At 42.1% G+C, this 19709-nt stretch overlaps 1 protein-coding gene across 2 annotated transcripts in view; it reads right to left on the bottom strand.

The window, feature by feature from the left end:
- bmp6 (bone morphogenetic protein 6) overlaps positions 1 to 19709 on the bottom strand; it is a 47122-nt gene that overhangs the window by 12571 nt on the left and 14842 nt on the right. For both annotated transcript variants that reach the window (XM_026179318.1, XM_026179319.1), the window contains 3 exons: positions 7367 to 7559; positions 2790 to 2938; positions 2434 to 2631 (listed from right to left, as the gene is read on the bottom strand). In XM_026179318.1, coding sequence (XP_026035103.1) covers positions 2434 to 2631; positions 2790 to 2938; positions 7367 to 7559 — 540 coding nt within the window. The remainder of the gene's footprint in view (positions 1 to 2433; positions 2632 to 2789; positions 2939 to 7366; positions 7560 to 19709) is intronic.

Here is a 19709-nt window from a genome sequence, read left to right as displayed (position 1 = left end):
CAAGGCACGAGAGTCATTTGTGGCGAATTGAGGTGCAGCAAGGCCAAATTCATGAAGACCAAATCAAAATTGACAAAAATGTATTAAATTAAAAATGGGTCTGATGATGTCAGGGATTACTTTGGGATTAAAAACATGAGGCAGTGGAATCAGGTTGACCTCACACATCAGGGGCTACACTTTGGGAGGTTATTTTTAGAAAACACACTTGCTGAATTAGTTTAAAAAGCCTCTATGTGGACGCTACTGAACACATTCGAAACAAACACGTTGCTGCCGCTCGCTCTTAGATCTCCCGCTTCTTTGGAAAAATATCCGTGAGGGTGAATTCCCGGCCAAACAGAAACTGGGGGACAGCATCCACATTTTGTTTCTCCCCATGAGCGCTCCACAAGACGGATGCTCTCCCCATCCATCGCGGCCTCCTCCCCGTCTCTGAAGTGAGTGATGCGGTATTGAAACCATATGCCCTCCTGAATTCCTCGCGGATCCTCCCATCCCGTCCAATCCCTGCAGTCCTCTTGCTGGCCACGGACACACGGCTGTCGCGAGGGGGGCCTCCCTGCTTCCTGTGTAGGATCTAAATATTTACACTCCCAGTCGTCCCGAGTGGCGAGGCGGAGAGGTCTTGATGTTTTGGGTTATGTAAAGTCCAATCCTCCAGGACGCATATTTAACAGATTGTCGTTGTTAGAGCACTTTTTTCAGCAGACTCGCTCCGTGGAAAGTTTTTCATCCTCCCGATGCAGAAGGGGACACAAAAAGCTTTATACTGAAAGGGAGCAGGCTTTGAAATCCACGCTGTGTACCCCAGAATAACTTTGTCTTTACGACATCCTGCCTTAAAGTCTTCGGACGTCTCGAGCCAAAGGTGACAGCTGGGCGGTGGAGAATACAGGTCTGGAGCCAAAACTGAACATGTGGTGAGATCTAACTGTCCCGTAGCATAACAAATGATGAGTCTTTGTTCTGTGTCGTGTCAGCCAAAGCTTTCATCTAATGCAATTACTAAGAAAAAGCCCTGCAGGAATTTAACATACAACCTCTGGTGTTAACAGCAGTGCCGCGTAACCTACTGAGAAAGTCGCAGCAGATGCTCTGAGCAAACAGAAGATCGAGCCAACAAATCTCAGCAGAGGGTTTTGCAGGGAGTAGCGATGAGAGCAAACCTGTCCTGGAAATGCTTCTGCGTACCGTACAGATGTTAGAGCCATTAAGCAGGGAGCAAAAGAAAGCAAAGCAAAGGTAAATCGCTACCTAAGTAGCCAGTCAGGATGGGAGGATTTGCAGCTCTATGTGAGTGCAGACAAGAGCTGTGATTAGACAAGAGGACCAAAGATAAGCCAGTTATAGCCAAGATTTGGGTTACTGTGGCACATCCTCTAACCTCTTTGGTCTGATCGTTAGCTTTAGTTGGCATCACTCTGTGCTTAGATACTCGCAGCCCCTGGAAGCACACTTAGGCTTACTATGGCTCATCATTTAAAGTCCAACAACGAGTGCAGAAAGCAGATGCACTGGATTCACGTACATCTAAAGGTTTGTGCGCGTAACTTGGCGAGGATAAGACCAGTATCAACAGCAAGCTGACTGAGGACTACCTTTACATACTGCAACAGTCACACAATGAAGCCTCACAGGAGCAGCTTAGCTTTAAGCACTATAAAGGTCCAGAATCACACAGCAGGCGGATTATGGGTTGATTTAATTTGAAAAGCTTGTGAGACTCATAACATCAGGCTCATACCTTCACATTACATCATCTGTTGAGTAGGAAGAGAAGCAAGCAGTGCTAATGAGGAGGTCCGGAGGATGAGGTCACCTGTCAAGATGGATTCACCGCCTGCGCCTTAATTCACTGAATATTCAGTAGCTCACAATTCTGTGAGATTGTGTCACGTTGTAAATCTCTAGCAAGACTTACTACACAGTTTACAGATGCACCAGAGGTGTGTCAGTTTAAAGTCATCTTATCATCATTCACATGGCCTGTTCTTTAATATTTGAGCCCAAGGTTCTTCCTCATGGACTCTCTCCCTGCTACCATGCACTTAAGTCACTCCTCAGAGCAGAAACGGTGTATAACCAATATAACAAATAACTATATTCCCTGCTCAAAAGACATGTATTGGGAAAAAACTGCAATACCTTAACCATACAAAGAAAAAAAAAAGGGCTACAATTCTCATCTGATCGGCACTGATTAAAGAGATCCGGCAAACGTCGGGTCTAATCTATCAAGAATTTCAAAGAGGGATAATAAAACCAGATTTCAAACACATGCTACCCATCCACCGTTCTCTACGGGCTGGACGTCGGTGACATCAGTGGATGTAGATCATTTTTGCTATTATTTTACTTTTGAGTGTGATTGCATTCACAACTTCACTGCGTAATGAGGTCAGTTAAGGTTCAGCGTTCTTGCAGACTGACCTGCTGGGCCCGGCCCTCTAGATCCCTCTGGCGGTTGTGCGGATCGATTGCGGTGCGGCTGGCGCCGTCTCCCACTAGCGGAGCGGACGGTGCGGATGTGCACTTCACTGACTTTAAAGAAGGCCACCATGAAAGGCTGCTTATCCAGTGCACCGTCGCGTCCTACGAGCCCCGCCTCCTTGGAGCTGACGCTCTGTCCTGTTTAAAAAAAAGATCACAGTAAGTACGAACCACAGAAGATCAAAAACTTCCAGCAATGACTGCTGACCTTTACTTTGCTGAGAGAAAGTGATGCATTTTAACTGCTCCAACTATGGCTTTGTATTACAAAAGAGATGTGCAATTGGATCCCTCACCGCTGCTGGTCTCCACACTGATCTGCAGACCCAGGTTGTGTGCGGGACTCATCACCCACAGGTTACTAGTGGCAGTGATGTCAAACTCCAGCCAGCCCTCCTCAGCTGCCCACAGCCTGCGAGACTCCAGCAGGAACAGATCTGCCTCTCTGTGACATAATGGCAAACAAACACAAGAAGAAACTTATTACACGAAACATTAGTAATACTTGTGCCAATACTGGCATTTGTACATGGATGTACTGGAACGGTATTAAAAATGGTTGTAGTCATCTCATCTGACCAAAGAACGTGCTTCCAGTTTGCATAATCTTTCTCAACTCATGTCTTGGCAGTTATTCTGGGCTCTTTAGATATAATTCTCACTAGTTTTCTTCCCAGAGTCTTTGAAATATTTCCCTTCCTACCTCTGACAGGCTTGTTCTGCACTGTGTGGCTCTCTTTCAGTGTCTTGATGATTTTTCTCATTCCAGTTCTTCACATTTGATAACTTAATACTAAACTCACATCTTTTGTTTGTGGTGGTAAGATGCTTTCTCAGGTGACAGCTCAAACTGCTGCTGAGGTTTTTATACTGTGTGTAAATTGGAAGATAGAGTGTTTTAATGTGATTTTCCAATCTTTGACCATTACAAGGTTAAAGCACATCATTGCATAGCAGAGGTTTGTCCTTTATAAAAGTCAACAAGAACACCAGTTTTCAGGGGGGCAATGATACTGAGCCTGGTAATTTATGCTATTACTGAAATAATTCTGTCATTGTTCAAATAGAAATAAACTACACAAATAATTTTGTCCTCATCTGTATTAAGTCAATTAAATACAAGCTGCTATTAGATATTATACTGCACTGCTAAAAGTGCTATGATGGACCTAATGCCTGAACTATGCTTCCAGGTAACTTGACGTCCACCCCCCAAGAAATGTAACGACACATCTGTTTGACGCAGCCCACAACGACTGAATGTGGAAAGCTATAATGTGAGGTTAAGAAGGAGTTTCCAGTTACGTCGTAAGTCACGACATAGATTTCCCGCAGAAGTCTAAATTACGCTTAAGGAGTCCGCTGTGCTGCTTTTCACTGGCAGCAGATCATTTTGGGTCCATGCAGCTTTACATTTTTGCCTTTTCGATTCATGATTAATAAATTCTGACTCAGTAAAACTTGCTGCTGTGTGGCTCTCCCTCTTTGATGTCCTCAACAGAAATGACATTATATACGTTTGGTTTACTGCATTCAGTCTTATGTATAAAACAGGGGCACAAAGAGCATCACTGAGATCACGCAACGCTAGAAAGGTCAGATCTACCGCTTTAAGAAACCAAAGACGCAGAAGCTCTTGGTTTCTATCGAGGTAAGAGTATCATAACAAAATGACAGGAAGATGGATAGCGGCACTTAACAAAAAATGCTGGGATACTGTATTCTACTCTAGCGTAGATCTGACCTTAAAGTCTACATCTCTGAGGGACTACGAACAGGAAGGAATTAAAAGTATGATATCAGGCTACATGCATGTTAATATCATTTACAAAAAAATAACAAAAAGTGAGTTCATCGAATCAGGCTTCAAATGTGTCAAAAGAGGAGGGAGGTAAAAAATAGTGACAGCAGAGGAGATGTAAGGAAAAGACAGAGTGTGAATGATAAGAGGCCTCTGTCCTCCCACCGTCCCATTACAGCAGTAATAACACTGCGGCGGTCCTGTCAGACACTCCTCCACGAGACACATCAAAGCCTCGCAATCATCCAGGTGTTCAGAGAATGTCCCTGCAGTCATGCTTCAGCAGCCTCTCTTTATTGCTCATTAATGAGTGTTTCTGACGGCTTCCGTATGAGCACCTACACGCATATGGTACTCCACCCTCCTGCTGAGTTTGCACATTTGTCCCAGGTGCACTTGTGTTTCTGCATCATTGTCACGTAACGCTCGCGTGACAGAGAACAGCAGGGAGTCGGTGAGAGAGACACCTGCAGGGTGACGGTCTACTGTACGAATGTGTTATTGACTGGCTGCTTTAAATGAACTGGAATAATAAGGTCAAGAGTCAAAGTCGTGTTTCTTTGTACCATAAATCCCCTTTATGAGTCTTGTCAGTGACTTGTTAAAATTGTTATCCAAGGTAGGAAAGTGTGACTCGCAGCTGGCCTGGTTATTTCACATGCTTTCGTCTTTGAAACTGGTGCAATGGCATATTTGTAAGACCTTAAAAACGATACGCGAGTCAGACATCTGGAGGAAAAGACAGAGATTGTAAGGACTAACTCTCCTGAGCGGGTACAGGACAGTCTTTGTCTTTACTCAACACAAAGTCAGGACGGCCACCTTTTTTTTTTGCATTGTAATCTGTCGCATTCCTCAGCCGGGTGTCAGGCTAATTAAGCGCTCTATCATTACAGCTCGGAGTCAGAGCACGAGTCAGGTTTTATGGGAAGGAGGAGCACGAGAAAGTTAACGGGCTTCCCGCTGATTATGAAGGGACGGTTTTGCAAAACGGGGAAAAAACAGTAATGTTTTTTCTCATGTATGTGACAATACCTCAGATGACATCTGCACTGATTAGATCGAATAATGTAAAACTGCAGTTACAAGGCGTTATTATGCATGCAGTTTATTTTCTCCATCTGATAACAAGAAGAGAAAGCGAGAGCACAAACCAGCCGCTGTAGGGACAAAGGAGAAAATAAATGTACTGTGTGTGAATCCTCTGACAGACTGAATTGGTTTTATTTAACACAAAAGAATTAATCAAGTGTAACAGTTTGTCATTCATCAATGGCTTTTTAAGGAGAGAGTTCCTTCGGCGTGTATTCACTGATAGACTAAATATATCGAGCTATGTAAGGCTAAAAACAGATATCAGACATTCTCTCCATGTTTGTGCTGGTCGACGGCGGGCGGGCTTGATAAAACACAAATGTCATTCAGAAACTCTGTTTATCTAGCCCTGCAGTCTTAATGTACAGTAAATGTTTAGCATGCATTAGCCGTGCTTTTTCTGGTGAGGATTTTGAAGTTGTGCTATTTCTGTAATGCTTGATTTTACATGATAAACACAGCAGCTGCCAAAAGTATGTGCAAAGCACGGGGAGAAGGAAAGACGTTTTTACACCTCGATATCCAGAAAATGTGAATGTGAATGCTTTTGGAGCCTACAGGAACCTACCTGCAGGGCCATCGACGTGCACGTGTTTCACAGCTAAGAGCTGCTGAAACCCAAATAATTAAAGGAAAGTTTAGTAGCTCAGTCCCAATACATTGTTGCACAAAAGCCTTGAGCTGAACCTCATTTCTTAATATTTTGCTGCGCATCGAGTTAGTGAAACATGCAAACAAACATGGAAATACAGTATCCAGTTAGCTTGTACAACAACAGAGTTTGTACAATTCGATCTTGAAAGTCAGAATTTGGTATGAACTTCTTTATTCTTCAACAGCCTGAATTCTCCACGGCAGCTTCCTCGTCATTGCTTTAAGTAGTCTTCAGGAATGGTTCTCCAGGCATCTTCAAGGACATTCAAACTCTTCTTTGGATGTTGGCTGACTTTTGTTCTGTTCTCTGCCGAGATGTCAGATGCTTTCCAATAGCATTGCGTGGTGGATTAAAGTCTGATGGTATTTTTCTGCGTTCGTAATTACATCAACTTTGACAAGATCTCCAACACCACTGGCTAAGTTGCAGCTCCAAACCATGACACAGCCTCCACCCTGTTTTTCAGACGGTTGTAGACACTCACTTTTGTACCTCTCTCCTGGGCTTCCTCACATACTGATAATTTGGCTTCTTCACTCCATCAGACATGTTGTCACTGATTTTCAGTCCAGTTCTTGCATACTTTGGCATACAAAACCATTTTCTTTCTGTTTCCCTTCCTTAAGAATGGCTTCTTAACAACTGAGACTATTTCTGATAAGGCTTCAGATCCTGTCTCATGTCTTTTCTGGATTTTTTTTCCCCGTTTCTCAAGGACATGAGGTTCAGATACTGTTCATCTGCTGTAGATTTCCGCAAATGTTTCTAAGGACACACTGCACACCATGCTGAGATATGCCAAGTTTTTAGCTAATGGCTCTTTGGAAATGACCTTGTTTGTGCAAAAACACTATTTTATGTCTGTCACACTGTGTTATCTTCAGTATTTTTCATAAATTCAACTACTATTTGTGCTCCACAGATTTGGTAATAATCAAATATTCTCAGCTTCAGCCAGAGAGGTGGAGGTGAGTAATTTTATGACCCCCAAATCAAACCCACACATAAGTTACAGATATCTGCTCTGCTGTGATCTCACTGTAAGTGAGACGGATGTAAAGTGCTCGAGCCAAGATCGTGCACATTTAGCACAGATAAAAAAAATCATACAACTGAAAACCAAAACTCCCATATTTAAGATATAGTGTGGTATGCACAATTCTGAGACTATTAACTTATTACTTCTTTTTGTTTTTCCCAAGTTAGTATAAAAATACTTTTATAGTTTTGCACAAACACAGATGAGACAATCAAGAGAAAATCTAACAGTGAATCGGACTTCAGCATAGACGTTGGAAACTCTGTAAAAGTTTATATGCTACCTGTCAGGGTGCTCCTTGACCACCTGGTAGACTTTCAGCAGGAAGGTGTCGTTGCGGAAAGCACGACTCACGCACTCCTTGTAGAGGCGAAACTCGGCGGCGGTGATGGCCTCGCCCTCTGGGATCTGCGAGAGGTTGAACTTGAACTCCTTGTGGTGACGCCTGTGCGGTGAGAGCTCCCTGTCGTACTCCACTGTGGGTTAGAAACACATACGCATGCTTTTAGGACCATAGCTCACACAAGGCGAGATATAAACCAGGGTGAGGAAAAAAGCTATTAACGTAAAGCTAAATGAAGCTAATGTTCATCAGAAAAAATGGCAGGTTGATTTGTGCTCCTACGGATCAAATGGTAATCATGTCTTTTGGCCCATATGCTCTCTTTCCAGCAGCTTGATTCAAGCTCATGATCCATTTAACACAAATAGGATCAAATTATAGATCCGCAAACAGGGTTTCATCGTAAATCCGCAGTAGTGAATGATGAGTGGATATCCTTTTCAGACACGCCTTTAAAGTATGTCAAACATGTGATTTATACATAAACTCTAATAGGTTTCTTGGCTTCCACTTGCTATAAATAAATCCCTGTTATCATCAGTTCACAGCAAAAGGCCAAAAGCAGCAAACTTAGAGTCACTCTGCGACCACTTCTGACAGCGTGAAATGACGAAAACCAACAAAATTCTCTCCCTCCTATGTTTTAAGTGCAATATGCACCATAATGATAATGTGCTCTCCGGGGAATCGTTTCCGTCTCTGCTGGAGGTTTCTCTCCCACAGCGAAGGACCCGGAGAGTCGACAGACACGGGGAGTAAGATGGGGACAGGAATAAAGAGGACAATTAGAAGGCTGTGTATAGAAATACCCAGGCCAACACTAACAGTAGATGTTATACTCATCAACGCGCTATTCTTACCCCATCACACTTTAAATACTCTCGTACACCCCACAGGCATGCTCACACACACGCTCTCTCATCATCTGCAGTTACCGCTCAGTGCAGCGAGGTTCAGCAGACTTTTCACCCCCACCGACTGAGCGCAGACCAACTTGGTACCACAGTCAGACGTATACTACCACCTCAGTTTTTCACCCACTGTGAGATCGAACACAGGCCACGTTTTCACACGACTTAGATCCATCCTCTGCCTTGATCCGTGGCCAGTCTCACGCTCCAGTTTGAACTGGTCTCACTCCCAAACTGACCCACATGTGCAGCAAACGCCTCCAGAGAAACACAGCCACCACATCTAACCCGCTGTTGGAATACAGTAAACATGGAGGGGGCTGCAATGAGCCTTTATGCTCTCATTTATACATTTATGTGCAGCTGAAGGCAGAAAATTTATAAACATGACAATGAGGATGAGAGGGGAGATAAAAAGAGTAATTATGGCTTTTTGCTGAGCAATGGCTGTATTCAGTTGTGTGTGGGCGTGTGATGTAAATAGCTTCATTCCTGCAAAATTTCAGGATGTGCACTTTTGTCACCGCCAGCCTGAAGGACTCTTTGGAAGGACGAATGATTTGTTCATTGTTCAGACAAATCAGAAGTTTACAAACACAAACCTGATGCTCCAAACCAGCAAACTGCAAAAACCACAAAAGCTTTTATGGAGGTTCTCACAGTTGATGATCAGTTAATGCATTTGAGTGCATCGATTCGCAGCACCTGGCTGCTACTTACTCTTTTAATTCCTGTGGAAGCAGGACCGCATCGAATCCTGTGAAAACTGCCTTTTTAACTGGATCATACCAAAGCTAAAGTACCAAAGTTTAACTTATTAAACTTAGTTATTGAGACTGTACAAAACAGGGGGAACACCAAAGGAGCAACACAGAAGTCAGCACACACTGACTAACACCTCTATGAGGAAATGTTACTGAAATATATCAAATCAAAGGTAAAGGATAATACACTTGGTATAAATGAAGTATTTAACAATTAAGTAAATTACATTTGACTAGATTACATTCAATGTAACATTTTAAAATTCAATAAAATAACATGAAAAATTACTTAAAGTCAGCATTTAAGGCATAAATATTTATAGGAGTGCTGAATAAAAGTTAATTTTATTAATTATAACATAGAAACATGTTTCCCAAAGACTTTAATTTAATCTGATCAAACGTTTGCCCTTTAAACCAGGGCTTTTCCCAAGTTTTGGCTTCAGGGACTCCTTATAGACCAGCAGTCCCCAACCTTTTTTGCACCACAGACCGGTTTATGTTTGACAGTATTTTCACGGACCGACCTTTTACTTCCTAGGACCTGGAGTCCACGTATGTGGACATCACATTTTGGGTTTTCTAGACCAAAATACTTAATTTTTCTCTACTAGGGCCTGATATCCACTTACGAGGACATTATATTGCCGCTGTTCTATCAAAATTTAAAACCACTGTCCTCATATGTGGATGTCATTTGTCTCAGAAACAAAAAAAACCCTGAAAACCATAAATTTCACACCCGAGCCTCAACTCTCGCGGACCGGTACTGGTCCATAGCCCGGGGGTTGGGGGACCGCTGTTACAGAGGACAACATTTTCCAAGGACTTCCTCATAAACCTGATTCTGATTTATTTTCTTTGGTCTTAGCGTCCTTGAAGACGTGGATCTAAATATTTCTTTATGATCACCAGCTACCGAGTTAATATGCCAAACTACACAGTGACAGCAGGATAACCGACTAAAGATGACATGGGAGGGACTAAAGGACAAAGTATGCCTCCCTTATTGAAATATGTGGTCACTGGTCACAGCATGAATCAGTCAGTTAGATTTTATTTAAACAGAGTCAAAGATTAATTTTGCATACTTTTACAGTCCAAATCTTAGGTAAGAAAGTTACAGTTTTGTACCTGAGCCAGACTTGTTAAAACCTTCTGGTAATTTTTATGATGTGGGGATCCACCCAGAAATGGACCGATGACACATTTTCCTCGAGTCATAGCAGAAGAGAAACTGTGTTGATGTGAGAACACTGGAACTAATCAGACTCTCCCAGAAGTGCCAGCTCCACCTTGTACCTACACCCTGCAAGGTCAAAGCTCCCCTCATCTCTGGACATTTTCAACTTTTACATGAATGTTGAATTTGAGTGAGCAAAAGGAGGACCACGAAGGAAGACGTATCTTTCTGGCTTCACAAAAAAAAAAAAGCAAGCTGATGTGACTTAAATCAAAAGATTATAATAAAACGAAGCATCTCAGTTTACGTCTGTGCGAGGTCTGCCGATCTGTACTTCAAACACTTTCCACTGGAGCAAAGGAAACCACCTATGGAGAACAAGCTGTTATTCACATCAGCGTCACTGCGACTTTTATCAGATGTGACAGTGACCATTTCATCATCTTATTCCAGAAGCTGCCCACACACACACACACACACACACACACACACACACACACACACACACACACACACACACACACGTTATGTGTGATAACAGGTCTGCTCTTGTGTTCAAGGGTGGATAGATCAGAAAAGCGTTTGTGTCTGGACGCCTTAAACAGAGGTCATGCACCCTAAATGACTTTACAACGCTCGCTTCAACACCCCTGAGCTTGAATACAAATCGCTTGAAATGTGATATTCCCCGTTTAACTGTTTTTTGCTTGAAAGCTCTCTGATAGACTGCAGGTTGGTGAGAAGGTCAGGAGGAGTTTAATGTGGTGACTGTTTATTATATTTCCTGAAATAAATGGTAAATGTATAAAATAAAACAGCAGGAGCTCAAACAAAGGATTAAAAGCATGTGGAAGACAGCCCTAGTCTAACTGCGCTCAAAGCCAAATTATCTCATGGACGGCTGAACTACAGCCCTTAAAGGTGTAATCATAAAAGTGAACCTACATTTGCATATTTGGTATTTATTTATAACATGTAAAAAGACAGCTTAAGGCTACTGGTTAAATCAGCTGGCATTTAAATTATTGTGCCCATGTTAACGCAGGTTTGCTGCTAACTATGGGCAGTTGTGAGAAATTTCCCAGATCTTTATTTACGCTTAACAGTTTTTCCACCAGGCTGCTGCCTTCTTTCAAACACAGAGACACAAAATCATTTCATCAGCATAGCCATGGTGCTCCAACAAGCAGCTTTAGAGAAGCACTAAGACTGTTAGCCATAGACTGTATAGAATAGATGGACATAGGCCTTTGGAATTCCAGCTATTCCAGCCATCGTGGTGTTTTGTAAAGATGTGTTGAACCTGACTGGAAACTACATTCTTCTATCTCAGCTAACTGTCAATCACAAGCTAACTGGGACAATCTCTTAGAAAATGAACATAATTCTCCACAGATCCACACAGAGCTCGCACTCTCCAGGTGTTTGACTGAGGTAATAAATGAAGTTAGCAGTAGAGTCATTTTCTCATAACCTTACTTATAAAAAATGACCTTCATCTGGAATCCAGCACAGCTACCTTTCAGATGGCTACTTCCATCTTTTACATACAGTCTATGGCAGTTTCCTGGAGTTCAACTGTAAACTTCTTTGCGTTTCCTGGAAACTCCCAACAAAATTTACTACGATCACACAGGAGAAGTCTCGATCATTCCAGGCAAAGAAAAAAAACAGTTTTTGCTAAGGTGGAAAAAACCCTTATGCACCATTTTCAGAAGGCTCTGATGAAATTCACAGTTTTCACATTTATTTTCATCACTTCCAAACAGAATCTCGAGGCGCTCCTCAGCTCGCTTAGCCTCATAATGAGCCTGCTCAAATCAATCACATTGCTAATTTCAGAGAGGGGACTCGCTTTAAACAGCGTCTTTATGAAGACAAGCAATTAAAGGCATGAAATATGGAGACAGACTCAGCCTCACGTCTCAGCACAGCCCTTTGCAAAGCAGCCTGGGAGCCACAGTGTTAGCAGCTAAGTAGCATTCCAGCTGCTTCTCCACCTTCTCAGCTTGAAATTCGATTGAAATCCACTGAGCTTTCGCATCTAAAATCAAAGGGAAGCCTTCACACAAGCAGCATAACCTTTGCGCTAATCCACCATGACGAGGCTTTGAGACAGGAACACACAGAAAGGAAAAGGGATTTGGATTTGGGTGATTCACAGAGGAATTTATTCGAAGCAGTTCTAAAGATGGGAAAAGAGTTATAATTACAATATTCATAGTGAGGCATGGGTGTGTGACCTCGCTGTGTTTTCATTCCATCGCTTATCACCAGTTCTTGAGAAAATCAACACAAACATAAAGTGACAAAGTTTCTCTTTCATTCTTGCACAGAGGAAATTAAGGCTAACCAGAAAGCCTGACAATCCCGGGGAATTTCGCCGATGATTCACCAAAACACTGCAGGGAATTCATCTGTTACAAGAAGGGCAAAAAGAGCAGTAAGAGTGAGCAAGGGGAGAAGAGAGGAACAAATGATGACTGCTAGGCAGAAAAAGACTGAAACAATTAATGTTTGAGAGGAAACGAAAGAAGGCAGAGAAACTGAGAAAACAAGGAAAAGAAACAGGAAGAGGCTATAAAAGAGAGGCGAGTGGATTTAGGATCATTTTAAGGAAGAAACGTTTGTGAACAACAAATTAAATTGGATACGGTGAACAAAAAAAGTGATCTATAATGACACGATGACATGGAGAGAGACGTCGATAAGATTATGTGAGGATGGGGAAAGATAGACTCGGCTGTAGGAGAGAGGAATACGTAGAGACCAAAGGGACAAAGATAAGACAGGGAAGAGGAAAGAGACGGTCCGAGGTGATATGAGAAAAGAAGCGAGAGAGACAGTGACAGAAGGAGAGTGAGTTGGACGATTTGCAGATTCACTTGGACACTCTGGCGGGAGCTGTTCTCTCATTTCCACCTGCGCAACATCTGGCGCTGCTCTCCCAGCTCCTACTGCTGTATGTATTACAGCAACCCACACACATAAACACACACAGCACCACAACTTCACGATTCTGGGGATCTCTTACTTCCACACGCAGCCGTGTGGTCCACAAACACAGTCTACACTTGAAAACTATTATTAGCATATATCTAATAAATTGTTATGTAATGGCTTTGTGACTATGACTTGTCTGAAATGGCTAATAAATCAAGTTACATCAGAAATGCTTTCTTACATAAGATACTTTTCATTACATAATTTTGCTCCAAATTGCATAAAAACTCAGATTAACAGCTGTTGAATCAGGCTTCCAAGTCAAATTTGGAAAGCAAAAGTTCATCCCTTGAAAAAACAGACCAAAGAAGTCTGCCGTTCATGCGAGACTGACTCCTTATCCCGACAGACCGACTTTTTATAAACCAAGGCGTGCATCCCTTTAAGAAGCAAAGGAGGAAAAAGAGGAAAAGGTGTCGAAAGAAATTCTAGCAAGAGAAAGTTTGAGCCAGATGCTGATCGTGCAGGGAGACAGCCGGGGTGCACGAGTGGACAAACAGGCGAATAAATGACGAGAAAATCTGAATCTGACAATGACTGATGATCACAAAGATTTTAAAAAAACCAAAAAGATTCATCTGCCAAGAAAGTGATCGTTTGCGGACTTACACCACATTTGAAGGCGTGAGGGAGAGCAGCAGGAGAAGAAAGTATAAACAAGGAGAAGGAAATCTACTGCATGAGCAGAGGGACGACGGCAAACTAAGAACTAAAAGAAATGGGACCCATACCATGGACGCACCAACTGTTAAACCACGGATCTGTTTTTTAGCCCTTCAGCTAATTTTTTGAACATTTACCTTGGGCAAAATGGATGCGACACATCAGATAAATATCAGCCAGCATCGACGGGTAATTATCATCTTATATGCCGATATCGGTCAAAAAGGATCAATATCGGCAGATGCAAAATCGATATTTGTCTGCGATAACGATTCATGCCTAATTTACAGTATAAACACTGACTGAAGAATTGCACTGTTCTTCAACATAAGGAAACAAAAATAGGGACTGTCCAGTTTGTGGTCAGCGGTCACACTCTAAATGCCACGTAGCAAATCCCTCTGAAGGACAGCTGGTTGACGGCCGCCTCTATCACATCCCTCCAACATCCTTCTACACGTCCTCCAACCACCGAGCAAGACAGCCACCACCTTCTCTCTCTACTCTGCTATTATCCTCAAAGTTATCGAGCACGTAAGGAGTTCTTATTCACAATATTTAAGGAAGACATCCTGAATCAAAACTGCATCGTCAGTTTTTCCATGTTGTAGCCTTGCATGCTATAACCCGTCCTACAATATTACTGAGAGCAGAGCACCTGTGACCCAGATAATCTAGTCTTTAGGGATCTTTTATTAAGGCTCTCACTGAGATTTTACCATGTTGATGACAGGCAGAGAAATTTGGTTCGTTGTGCCAATTTAAACATTTTTATTTCTTATCCTCACAGTTTCAAACATTTGAGACCCTTTGTGTGAGCGATTTTACCCTCAGTCCTATGATGTTTTCTGTCACAGCTCCATTCATGCAAGACTGCTTAATTTTTTTCTGAGCAGCAGCCACACAGGGCCTTACGCAGACTAATAACACGTCCAATTTTCCTTCATTTCCCAGTTTAGCTAACATCAGCTGCTTATAGCAGACCTTTAAGTGTTTCTTTTCTACTGCTTGCATCCATCTGTATATTTAACTTTTCATGAAAAGCCTGTTCCATAATGCACATGTGTAAAAAAAAACAAAAAACAACCCAGTTACTTTGAGTCTTCATCCCATAAGGAAATAACCAATGCTGTCATTTGGTAGTCCTGTTTCAGGTACCAGACGATGCTTGCCTTTTTCCTCTCATGGAAGAGAACCCCCTTGTTAAACCTTGTTAAACTAAGCTGGGCACAAACATCCAGAAGGGTGTGTAAAACATGACAAAACTAGAGTAAATCGTTGTAAAAATAAACAAAAAAAGCCTTTTTAATCTACTATTTTCTATTAGCTACAAAGTATCTGAGTGAAATAGAGACTGAAGTACAGATAGAGTGAATAAGGAGGATTAAAAAGTGTGGACATTTTCACAAACACCCTTCAAAATGACCCTTTAAATTTTTGCACACCAAGAACCTGTCAACATTGTTAAAGACTCCGGACAGCTAAACCAATAAAAAATGATCTGGATGTGCAAGGCATGAGAAGAATCCATCTGTGTTTATGTAATTACAGCCCATAATCTGTCTGGTTTTTCTCTCAGACTTGATGGTTTCTGAGGACACATCAGATATGTCCATGCCTTCTATTTATCATTAATTTCTCCCAGCTCTCATCTAATTAAAGCTTTGGCCTGTCAGATTGACTTTTTCGGGAAACGTTTCTCTTCGGCGATTGCCACTATTTCATTCAGAAAGAAAACATCTCATTAAGTGGAAATCTTTATGCTGTAAACACCAGTCTTTTTGAAGAGGCTGAAGCCAGATTTTATGCCTCAAACTCTTTAACCTTTGGCACCGGTGCAGTGTGGAAAGATAAAACATTGAGACATCTGTTGACTTTGGTACAGCAGAAGAATACTGGCAGCTTTCAGGACATTTACACACACTGAAGCAGCATGAGTGGCCTGAGGTGTTACCATTATGCTTGGCTGCCACCAGGAGCTGTTTTTGCATTCTGCTGAGTAGTTTGGCTCTTTGTAGTCGGGCAGCTGGCAGCGCAGCTTTTGGGGTTGAGGTATGGATGAAGGGGTCCGCCGGGAGACATCATCAGCTTTGAGCAAGGGCATGTGTATATGTCTTTGGAGACGCATCCTGTGTTCTGATCTTCCCCTCTGACCCTGCATCAAAGCCGACACGCTGAGCGCCACAGGACCAGCCAAGGGCCACTGGCAAGAGCGCCAGTTTATATCCAATGCATGTAAGCACAACACCTAGACCTTTAAAAAATGGCTCACACACATCCAGGCAAGATAATTATATGTGCATAGGCACTGAGATATACACAGATCCATGGATGCATTAAAAATATTATGATAAAAGGTCTTTTAATTTAATTGAATCTGGCCAATTATGCTGTTGTGACATCAATGGCTTTCCCACTTGGGGAGAGAGACCGCACTTGGACGAAACTGCCTTTAGGGCTTTCTGCCAGAAGGCTTTTCTAACACATGGTCAAAGCTGTGAAAGGGTCTATTTTAATCCAAACCTCGACCTTTTCCAAAAACCTGACCAAACCTGTGGTTGAAACCAAACAAATAATAAAAATTCAAAAAATAACAATAAGTCCACAAAGTCTGAAAATAAGAACTCGACATTTGCTTTTGGTTTGACAAGGGACAAGAAGCCCACTCTTAAAAGCCCTGTGTTTCGACCGTTCATTCACCACAGGCTCACCAACACTTGGACCCTGCTGTGAGCACTTCTCACTTTAGTATTTTTCCAGTCGTCTGCACCAAACAGCAGTCCTATGACATCACAAAAACACCACTGGTCAGGAACAACAGCCTTGAAGCGGCATTAATGTGTCGCAGTAACAACACTAACATGTAATATCAGATATCCCCCACCCACCCACGCAGTGGCCGAAGTCAACAGTGCGCGAATTCAGGGCCAGGCAGCAGCATTCATCCATAGCGAGGGTATGAGGCAGTGAGTCCAGCCCATTTGCAGACAGTCAAGCCCCATTAACAAACTGAGAACAGCAGCCAACAGCTCTACCCTGTGTGTCCAACAGAAATCAGTAAAGTGATTTTCACACATTAGTCTTTACTGATTACTGTTAAGTGTTGCTGACAGATGGGTGAAGACAGCCAGGGCATGCATTTAGTGCTGGAGTGGCCCAGGCACATATGAAACTATTGAGAATAGGTTTGAGTATGAATCTACACGTCTTAAGGGATTTTTTTAAGTAACGATATGTTTCAGCTGTGAGTCTTAGAAGAAAATAATACCAAACAGAACTCAGAAGAGAATTGTGCTACTTAGCATATCAAAGCTTTACAATTATTGACTATCTATTGTCTTGGCTGCCTTTAAGACTGAGTTTAGTCACCTTTCTCACTCACTATGTGTTAACAGACCTCTCTGCATTGAATCATACTTGTTATTAATCTCTGGATCTCTTCCACAGCATGGCTTTTGACCTGTCTTTCTTCTCTCTCCCCAACCGGTCGCAGCAGATTGCCGCCCCTCCCTGAGCCTGGCTCTGCTGGAGGTTTCTTCCTGTTTAAAGGGAGTTTTTCCTTCCCACTGTCGCCAAAGTGCTTGCTCATATGATTGTTGAGTTTTCTGTGTATATATTATTGTAGGGTCTGCCTCAGAATATAAAGCACCTGTTGTTGTGATTTGGTTGTGTAAAAATACAACTGAATTCAATTGAACTTTAAGAATCTGAAGTTGAACTCTTTCCCTGTTAAAGACAATATCTGACGACCTCCCCTGTACCTTCAATAGTGAGTTTTGACACCTGACTATAAATCAATAAAGACGTGATTTGATGACCATTAGAATATTAATGGTAGCGGCAAGGGTAAACAGAGGCCACCCCTTACAAACTTCTAATGCAAACCAAGTCCTTTTGTTCTATAAGCAGCCCTGAAATATCACAGAAACTGTTCAGTTCAGAAAAAAGCTTGAGGCTTACTCCTAGTAGACTTTTAGTGGGTAAAGGGTAAGAGTTAGGGTTAAAAGTTTGAAAAGTTAGGCAGGTGGGCTTCACTGTCAGCTAATTTAAATCACTAAAGTGGACTTCTCGATTGTGTTTGTGGTGCGGTACCTTTTGGATCATTTTTAATGTATAATCTGACAAATAAAATGGTTTGTTGTTTGGGCGACTATTTTAACAGAAAAAGAAGTCTGTGGTTAAGTCTTTTGATGAAATAAATATTAAATATACAGTCTATGTACAGCTATAGTTAAACTATTCCTGATTTCTGGTCTGCACCATACACAGCACAAAAGACAGATTTAATGTAATTTTATTTATATAGTACCAAATCACAGCACGAGTCACCTCAAGCACTTTTTATCATAAAGTAAAGATCATATAGGAATCGAAAGATGAAGCTTCCAGGTCTGAAAGGTGCCTTAAATGCATGTCTTTTTAATAGCCACCAGGGGGCGATACTTGCAGTTGCAAAAAGACGTGCAGTTCTATGGAAGTCTAGGGGAAAACAACACTCTGACGTGATCTCTGCAAACACTTTCCAATGAGTTTGTGGGCTCAGTCACTCATTTTGGGTCAAACTGAGTAAAATGCTGAGTATATTTTTGTAAATTATGGTCATTTCAGGATATCGTCATTAGCTAAAGCCTTGAGACTGACAAGAGGTTAGCCAGTGAATATGCCGTTTCACAGTTAGATCAAACATGGAGATGATGGAAATACTCATCCTGATGCTTCAACAAAGGACTTTGCAAACCAGTGGGTGACATCACAATAGATACAGACATATTTTACATTGCATATGATCTGCACAGTCACTACTTGTCACTAACAGACTAGTTCTTAGTTGGTGGTAAAAGTGAAAACACTAACTGCCTTAAACAATGATAGGACTCATCCACTGATTTAGAATGGCAAAGCACACACTGTAGAAATAATACAGCACTTCCAGAGAGAGCTAGCTATTGCATATACACAGGCGCACATTCATCAGTGGCCTTGATATCGAGCCTTCTCCCCTTCCATTACCTCCCACAGGTTACAGTACATAATGATCTCACTGGACAGACATCCCCAGGAACAAAGGCCCCATTTGAACCATATAATCACATTTTTCTACAGCCATCATCTTCCACATAATCCCTGAAAAACCATTTGGGTTTTTCTAAAGACCCATCCAAAACCATGACACGTAATGTCAGGCATACTGTCCCAGGACACGCACAAACACATACACACACAAACTCACACTTATCCACCGAGTATCTGATTTCTGCTCCCACTATCCCAAAGCTCCATCACCACTGTGCTACATTCCATACAAGATGATAAAATGAAGACTGGATACACATCTATCTTTTGTCGTTTTGAGATTTTTTAAATACGTGTGGGTTTGCATGTGTGTGTGTGGGTGTGTGTGTGTCCCTAACCCTGAGGGTAGAAGGATAATTTGCTGTAATTGCTCTTCTGCTGGGGCTTTGCTAACAGATAGATATCCGAGGTATGGCTGTTGAACTGAGCAGTATCAGTATTTTCCATCAATGTACTGACAGCTGAGTGGTAGCAGTCTCAAAACTCAGCTCTCTGTGGAGACTCCAGATGTCCTCCAGGAGCTGGATATGTCATACCTGTGTGTCAGTAGGAGATTTTCTTCCATCCCTTCAAGCACAATTTGTCAGGATTAAGATGCGAACCCACTAGCACGGATGTAGGGTTCATTAAAACCACAAGGTTATGTGATTATCTGTGTTTCTCTCTGTAGTTCTTTTCAACAGCAC

Source organism: Astatotilapia calliptera, chromosome 9, assembly GCF_900246225.1.
Source record: "Astatotilapia calliptera chromosome 9, fAstCal1.2, whole genome shotgun sequence".
In the NCBI taxonomy this organism is placed as follows: Eukaryota; Metazoa; Chordata; class Actinopteri; order Cichliformes; family Cichlidae; genus Astatotilapia; species Astatotilapia calliptera.
This window is presented reverse-complemented; position numbering and strand designations above follow the sequence as displayed.